The 7,642-nt window shown below is 29.0% G+C and overlaps 2 protein-coding genes across 2 annotated transcripts; both read right to left on the reverse strand.

The window, feature by feature from the left end:
• Positions 1-1,820: 1,820 nt before the first annotated feature.
• LOC127277721 (uncharacterized) lies at positions 1,821-2,947 on the reverse strand. The gene is made up of 4 exons (XM_051299033.1): positions 2,811-2,947; positions 2,478-2,730; positions 2,228-2,392; positions 1,821-2,143 (listed from the first exon to the last, which is right to left on the reverse strand). The coding sequence occupies exons 2-4, from the start codon at positions 2,715-2,717 to the stop codon at positions 2,063-2,065; spliced, it is 486 nt and encodes a 161-aa protein (XP_051154990.1). The 5' UTR covers positions 2,718-2,730; positions 2,811-2,947; the 3' UTR covers positions 1,821-2,062.
• Positions 2,948-4,187: 1,240 nt separating this feature from the next.
• Positions 4,188-5,668, reverse strand: LOC127277725 (pinin-like). The gene is made up of 3 exons (XM_051299038.1): positions 5,630-5,668; positions 5,320-5,550; positions 4,188-4,811 (listed from the first exon to the last, which is right to left on the reverse strand). The coding sequence occupies exons 1-3, from the start codon at positions 5,666-5,668 to the stop codon at positions 4,188-4,190; spliced, it is 894 nt and encodes a 297-aa protein (XP_051154995.1).
• Between the last annotated feature and the right edge of the window lie 1,974 nt (positions 5,669-7,642).

The raw sequence follows: 7,642 nt of genomic DNA on the forward strand, positions 1-7,642 counted from the left end.
AGGAGAGGGGATAAAGTGGAGGGAGTATGATTGAGTATAAATGCAGTAGTTTTCAGCCAAAAAATTCATTTCTGGTTCAACATGGAGTTCATTGTAGACGTCCAAGGATTTAAAAGACCCTACAACGATTTTATTTTCAAAGAGTTGGCAATACTTCCTCTTCAACCAGATGCTCAACCACTTGTCTACCTATTTGAATCACCTTGTACGTGGAATTCATTGCCAGGACGCTATAAAAGTGAAAATCGCTGGTTAACACACAACTACCATGGAATCCATTGGGCAGCTGGAGATGTCTCATATGATGAACTTCGTCCTATTCTACGAGAAATACTTCAAGGCGCTAGCGTAATTTACGTTAAAGGATTAGAAAAGAAAACATGGTTAGAGAAATATGTGTTGAATGTACAAAATTTAGAAGATTTCGAATGTCCTTCTTTAAAAAAACTTAAGACTGATTTGTTAACAATATGTACGCATCATACTCTTTATACTGAAAATTGTGCTGTCAGAAATGTTAAAATTCTTCGCGACTGGTTTTTGGATCCTCCAAACAAATATGTAAGTGCTGCTACAAAAGGCTTTGATGAAGTTGATTCTACTAGTTTAAAATGTTTTTACGAAAATTGTGAATCTTTTTTTTGTAAATAGTTTAATATGTTTTTTCAAATAAAATATTAATAATTTCAATTTAATACTTTGTTCGTTAATTTTTAAAACCTTTAATGTTAATGTTTAATGAAAATAAACTTATATAGGGTGAAGAAAATAATTTTAAAACCAATTTACAATTAAATTTTTTTTTTATTTTTAACAGTTATTTTATATGTATACATTTTTGTTTTAACATAACTTTTATTTCTTAAATTAATTTTTTTCTTTTTTTTTCACTTTAATAATTTAAATTCAACGATGTTGTATGGTCCTCCAAGGTACTTCAATTGTAGGTTCTTTAGGGCTGCAGCTTCTTGCATCATTTTTAAAGTGTTAGGCTCATCATCTTCGAAATGTTTAGCGAATCTGGTTGGAAGATATGTGATAAAGTCTGCGTCGAGTTCTACGATGATTCTGGGTCCGTATTTCGTCTGCACCTTTTTGATTTTTGTCACAAAGTATCGGCCATTTGTCACTAATTCCGATAGCGGCTTTGTTGGCAGAAAACCCTCCAATCGTCCAACTGCATTGACTTTTTCTAAATCCATATTTTTTTTTGTTAAAAAAAGATCTGTAACAGAAAAATAGAAAATATTCTGAAACATTTTTAAAAAAAACATAGAACTGAAACATAAAATTAAAAGAAGAAACCTGAAACATAAAAAGGAAACTGAAAAAAAGAAACTTGAAACATTTTTATGTTTCAAGTTCAACAAAGCTAAAACAAAAACCTGAAACAAAAAAAAATTTAAGAATAAACCTGAAACATAAAGATAGAACTGAAACAGAAAATTGAAAGGAGAAATCTGTAACAGAAAAATAAGCTGAAAGAGAATAAAAAGAAAAACTTGTAACTGAAAAAAAATCAAAGGAAACCTGAAACAAAAAAAAAATTTAAGAAAAAACCTGAAACATAAAAATAGAACTGAAACAGAAAATTAAAAGGAGAAATCTGTAACAGAAAAATAAGCTGAAAGAGAATAAAAAGAAAAACTTGTAACTGAAAAAAAATCAAAGGGAACTGAAACAAAAAAAAAATTTAAGAAAAAACCTGAAACATAAAAATAGAACTGAAACAGAAAATTAAAAGGAGAAATCTGTAACAGAAAAATAAGCTGAAAGAAGGAATCCATACTTACTGTTTTAATGTTGCAAATAGTCCCGGAATGCTGAAACATAAATGAGCTGCCTTTCTTTGCACACCGGTTTAAATCACCAAGTCCCCACTTTCTCTTTACCCCCACTTTCTCTTTCCCCCTCTCACAACATGCGCACGCATCATTTGAATGTGACTAGCATGAGGTAATATTTTAAAAAAATATTTAATGATTTTATTTTGTATAAAAAAATATTTAATTATTAAATTTTTTTTTTTTTAATAAGTATTTTAATCAGAATTGTCATGACGTTAAGGTGAAGATTTGCAGGATGTGTCATCGCTTAGAGTGGGTGGTGTTTCTGGAGGAATTAATTCATGTAATTCCGACATCTATAAAAAAAAAATTATAAGTTTTTAGTAAAACAATTTTATAAAAAGTATGTTAATAGTCATGTTTTATTCCAAGAAGTTTACCTCATCTTCACTAATATTAATTTCTAATACGTCACTGTTCGGACTCTCTGGTAGAATCATGCCGTATTCATCCAATATTTGATTAATATCAGGCAAAGATTCGAACATGTTGTATGCATTCAACATTTGATCAATGTCAGGGACGCATTCTAATAATTCTGACAACTATAAAAGAAAAGCCATAAAATTTTTTTTTTTTATAAGAAAAGAATAATTATAATTTAATCTATTAAAAAAAAGAAAAAAATACCTCTTCTTCACCAAAGTTAATATCAAATATATTAATATCATTATTATTATCATTTGTGTCTTCATCATCGCTGCTAAGAATGATGGTTGAACCCTGACTATCATATATTTCAACCTCATTATCATCGGAGTTCTCATCCGAATCCTCATAAGAATTATAATAATATTCATCAAATATAACATATTCTATGTCCTCTTCCCCGCTACAGAGTTGATTAGAGTTTGGTAAGAAATTTGACATTTTTACTTTGAAACTGCAAAAAAAAAAAAAAAAAAACATGTTTGAAAAAGCGCCTAGATAAGAAAGAGAAAGGAAACTGAAAATAAAATGTACCGTTCTACTACAGTTTCTACTGCTGCTTCTGATGTTGCTGCAACTGAAAAAGAAATAATGACTCTTCGAGCTCGTGCGCTAACTTTTATGCCTCTTCAACGCTCCCCACTACAGTCACATGACATCCAACACCCTCCGCGGCAAACTGAAGAACTAACACTCATTGGCGCGATGTTTTAAAATACGACATAAATTAAATATTTTATTTAAATCAAATTCAATTTTAAGTAAGTTAGGTTACACTTACTTTTACTAGAACAATTTTGTGAATTTCATTTAATTTTAGTTATTTCAGGATAATTTGATATAGCAAAAATTATTTGTACTCACCTTAGATGTGTTTGAAAATTATTTTACCTAATTTACTTTTTCTTTTAATTTAATTTAATGCAATTCGTATTATATAAGAATTTTTACAAAATTAAAACTAAAAAAAGTATATGGAAAACATTTAATTATATGAAGTTCTCGTAAAACACTAAGATGTACGTTAATTTTTTTAAAAAATGTAATTTTTATAGAATAAAATCAAAAAAAGTATATCACAAAAAAAACAAAAAAGTTCTTCACAAAACTATAAAATAGAACGCTTCAAGTAATTTTTCACTGAAAAAAAAAAATTTTTTTTATTAAAAGTCAAGAAATTTTTTTTCAAAACAATAAACACATACAATATAAAAAAAAACAAATAAATTCACTTCGTGCAAGAAATATTTTTTATTTTTAGCAATACTTGCAAAACTTTTTAAAAAATAAACACAAATTATAAAAAATAAAATAAACACAAATTAGAAAAAAATAAAGGCCATACAAAAAAAACTTCACACAAAATAAAAGAAAATTTCACACAAGATAAAAAAAAATAAACACAAATTATAAAAATAAAATAAACACAAATTAGAAAAAAAATAAAGGCCATACAAAAAAAAACTTCACACAAAATAAAAGAAAATTTCACACAAGATAAAAACAAAAAAATAAACACAAATTATAAAAATAAAATAAACACACATTTGAAAAAACAAAAGGCCATACAAAAAAAAACTTCACACAAAATAAAAGAAAATTTCCCACAAGATATAAAAAATAAACACAAATTATAAAAAATAAAATAAACACACATTAGAAAAAAAATAAAGGCCATACAAAAAAAAAGAAAAGAAAAAAACTTCACACAAAATAAAAGAAAATTTCACACAAGATAAAAAATTAAACACAAATTATATATAAAAAAATAAAATAAACACATTTGAAAAGAAAACAAAAGGCCATACAAAAAAAAACTTCACACAAAATAAAAGAGAATTTCATACAAGATAAAAAAAAACTTTATACAAAAAAAAAAAAATGAAGGCGATGACAGTAACATCTAATAGATTAACTTTTTCTGGACTTTTTACATGACCTCTTGTCCATTTTTTTCCTTCTTTTTTTATTGCTTAAAGTTGAGCCTGTCGATAAAGATGAATCTGAAGTTGAGCCTGACGATGATGATGAGCCTGACGATGATGATGAGCCTGATGATGAAGATGATCCTGATGATGAAGAGGAGCCTGATGTAGAAGATGAGCTTGACGATGAAAATGGGATTTTTTTCTGATTATCATCATCATCATCTTTATCTTCCTCGTTCACGGCCTCGATATTTTCATTTACCTCAGAGGGTGCATCTGAGTCGACGTTTGCAAAATTCTCTGGGTTCTCTTCCGGTTCCGACTCCTCAAATGAATCTTCTTCGGAAAAACTCAAGTTTTGATTTGGAATTTTAGCACTTTCAGTTGGAATAGATGCTGCCTGCAATGGTAGATCTGCTTCTTCACTGTTTATTGGTGGCTGGATTGCAATGAGGTTTGTAGAGGGCAAAATATCCCATCTAGATACTTTGCACCGTTTTTTTGTTTCTTGTTGTCTTCTCTCTTTTAAAATATTTAATTTTAATTGTACCTTTCGTACTCGTTCCGCAAGGTCAACCTTGACAACGGATTCGTCTTTCTGCTGACACTAGAAATATCAATTAATTTCATTAATTTAAGTGTGTGTAAATCATGGAAAGTTTTATTCTTATTTTCTTATATAGGGCAGAGTCGGGTAGCCCCGTCATCTTAACGTTTTCAGGTTATTATATAAAAATAATATAATATATAAAATATAAAAATAATGGATAAATAAGTCAGCGCAACTTTAGTAAATTGACTTGTTTTGAAGGCAAAATTTTTAGACAAGGTTTTTTACTCTTTTAGGGTGACCATTTGTTCAAATAATTTTAAATTTACATTATGAGAACATCTCAAATAAAAAAAAACAATTTACTATTATCGTAAATATAATAATAATAATAATAATAATTTATTAATTACCGTGTGTGGCCACGGCTACCCCATGGCCATGGTTACCCAACTCTCCCTTATAGAAGCTAATTATTTTTGCATTTGACTTGTGAAAAAATAGTCACAAAAATATTTATTTAGATTAATATGTAAATAAAAAAATATTTTTAAAAATCGTTTACCTTTGGAATTGAAGTCAAAGAAAAATGTGGCACAGGCAGTGTTATTGTTGTTCTTGTTCTTTGCTTTTTTTTTAATCGAGGATCATTTGGATAAACTAGTTGACATGCTTCACAGGAACAATAAACGCTTTCCTTCGGTGGACCTGGTGCATACGACCTTAAATAAAACGGATCTGTCGTTCGGAAAAAACGACAACTCTCGCAATCGCATCCTTTTCTTTGTTCATCAACCTAGAAAATATTTGTTCTTTTTCTTATAACAATATATATATAAACATAACATATTTATGTACATTAATTTTACACTTACCATCGTTATATCCAGCTGTTTTTCATCAATAGCGGCCATTTGCATTCACGGCCAGAGTAGAGAAGGTTAGTATACTACAGTAAAACCAAGGTTTATGAATTAAGGATGCTTTCAGCAGCTGTCTAACTTCTGATTGGCTGCTCTTATTTTCTCTATTAGAAATAGCCAATCAGCGTGTTTTTAAATAAAATCGATACAAACATTTATATTTAACATTTATATTTAACATTTAATATAAATAGCTTATGATTATTATATGAAAAATTATTATTGTTTAATATACTATAATTATATACTAATACTAATTAGATAAAAATAATTAAAACACATTATTATTATTATTACCTAGTACCACCATGCCTAAGGACTTTAAGTTGTTTTAAAAAATTACTTAACGCCGATCCATTTCAAATTGACTGTGAAAATAAGTGGTGTCATCTAACCGTGGCAGCCAGTAATAATTTGGAGGGAAATTTAAAAATCCCCTATGCCAAGGAACTTTAAATTATTATTTTTAAAATTACAAAACGCCAAGCCATTTTGAATTGGCCGCGAAAATAAAGTGGCCCCTTCTAATAGTGACGCTGGTAATAATTTTATCGTTAAATTTGGTGGGGAATTTAAAAATCCCCTATGCCAAGGCACTTTAATTTCACCGGTAATAAAAATTATACAAATTCCAAGCAATTTTAAATTGGCTGCCAAAATAAAGTGGTGCCATATACCGGTGACAATGAGAATTAAGACGGCCGGTATAAAAGAACACAATATTGCAAGGCAGGTAAAAATGGTTGAGAAAAAAATTACCAAATTCGAAGCAATTTTAAATTGGCCGCCAAAAAAAAGTGGCGCCATCTAGCGGTGGCAACGAGAATTAAAACGATCGGTAAAGAAGAACACAGTATTGCAACGCAGGTAAAAATGTGTGAGAAAAAAAAATTACCACATTGCAAGCCAGTTTAAATTGGCCGCCAAAATAAAGTGGCGCCATCTAGCGGTGAAAATTAGAACTACACCACATTGCAACGCAGGTAAAAAAATGTGTGAGAAAAAAAAATTACCACATTGCAAGCCAGTTTAAATTGGCCGCCAAAATAAAGTGGCGCCATCTAGCGGTGAAAATTAGAACTACACCACATTGCAACGCAGGTAAAAAATGTCGGTAAAACAGATTCCTACTTTACCGACCTCGGTCGGTAACTGCGCTAGAACCCGTGTTGCTATACTACTAAATTTTTATTTTTTAAAAATTTTTTACATTATATTATAATTTTAGATACTTAATATTACCAGAAAAAGAATTAACGACCCTAAACAACAATGATTTCGATGAGTTAAAATTTCATCGGTGCCTCCCCTTAAACTATTAAATTTTTTTGATTCAAAGAAAATTTTATTTTGAATGAAAGAAAACAAGTCAAAGAAATTGATTTCTTTAAATCAAAGAAATATTTTTTCTGGGTGTATTCCCTCAAATAAATCAAAAGATTATATAATCCTTAATTCTCACACCACAGGCAATTTTTTATAATGTCAAATGAAAAGAATAGAGTGGTAATATATTTAAAATTTTAAAAACTATCTGCGATTTTTAAAACCAGATGTGACTTTCTAAAGATATTTTTCTTTATCAGTAGTGAAACCAAAGTGCGTTAAATCTATTTACCAATGTAAAATTGTGACAAGTGCCAATGAAAACTGATTCTGGCATTTTCTGATGCAGAGCAGTCACTGCATTGAGTTTGAAGCCGCATTTAATTTTTTGAAACTTCAGTTGTGGAAAGAGTTCGAGAATTTTGGACCAAACAGCATCATACAAAAGTAAACTCCTATCGGTCATTATAACCCAAATTGCTGAATGAATCTATAAAATTAAATTTGAAAAATAAAATGACTAATTAAAAAAAATAATTTACTTTAAGATAAAAATAGAAAATCATTTACCTGTTCAATTTTTGATTCAACTTTTTGTACGCTTACAACGTAAAGGTGCGAAAATGGTGGTTTCACGGA

Source organism: Leptopilina boulardi, unplaced genomic scaffold (genome assembly GCF_019393585.1).
Source record: "Leptopilina boulardi isolate dan_hultmark-lab unplaced genomic scaffold, ZJU_Lbou_2.1 LbouV2_178, whole genome shotgun sequence".
Classification (NCBI taxonomy): domain Eukaryota; kingdom Metazoa; phylum Arthropoda; class Insecta; order Hymenoptera; family Figitidae; genus Leptopilina; species Leptopilina boulardi.

Excerpts from the sequence above, each read along its gene's own strand:
- LOC127277725 (XM_051299038.1), bottom strand. The coding sequence starts at position 5,668 with ATGGCCGCTATTGATGAAAAACAGCTGGATATAACGATG. Across the intron at positions 5,551-5,629 it reads AACAGCTGGATATAACGATG|GTTGATGAACAAAGAAAAGG; the intron begins GTAAGTGTAAAA and ends AATATTTTCTAG. Across the intron at positions 4,812-5,319 it reads CTTTGACTTCAATTCCAAAG|TGTCAGCAGAAAGACGAATC; the intron begins GTAAACGATTTT and ends TGATATTTCTAG.
- LOC127277721 (XM_051299033.1), bottom strand. The coding sequence starts at position 2,717 with ATGTCAAATTTCTTACCAAACTCTAATCAACTCTGTAGCGGGGAAGAG. Across the intron at positions 2,393-2,477 it reads TTAACTTTGGTGAAGAAGAG|TTGTCAGAATTATTAGAATG; the intron begins GTATTTTTTTCT and ends TTTCTTTTATAG. Across the intron at positions 2,144-2,227 it reads TTAATATTAGTGAAGATGAG|ATGTCGGAATTACATGAATT; the intron begins GTAAACTTCTTG and ends TTTTTTTTATAG.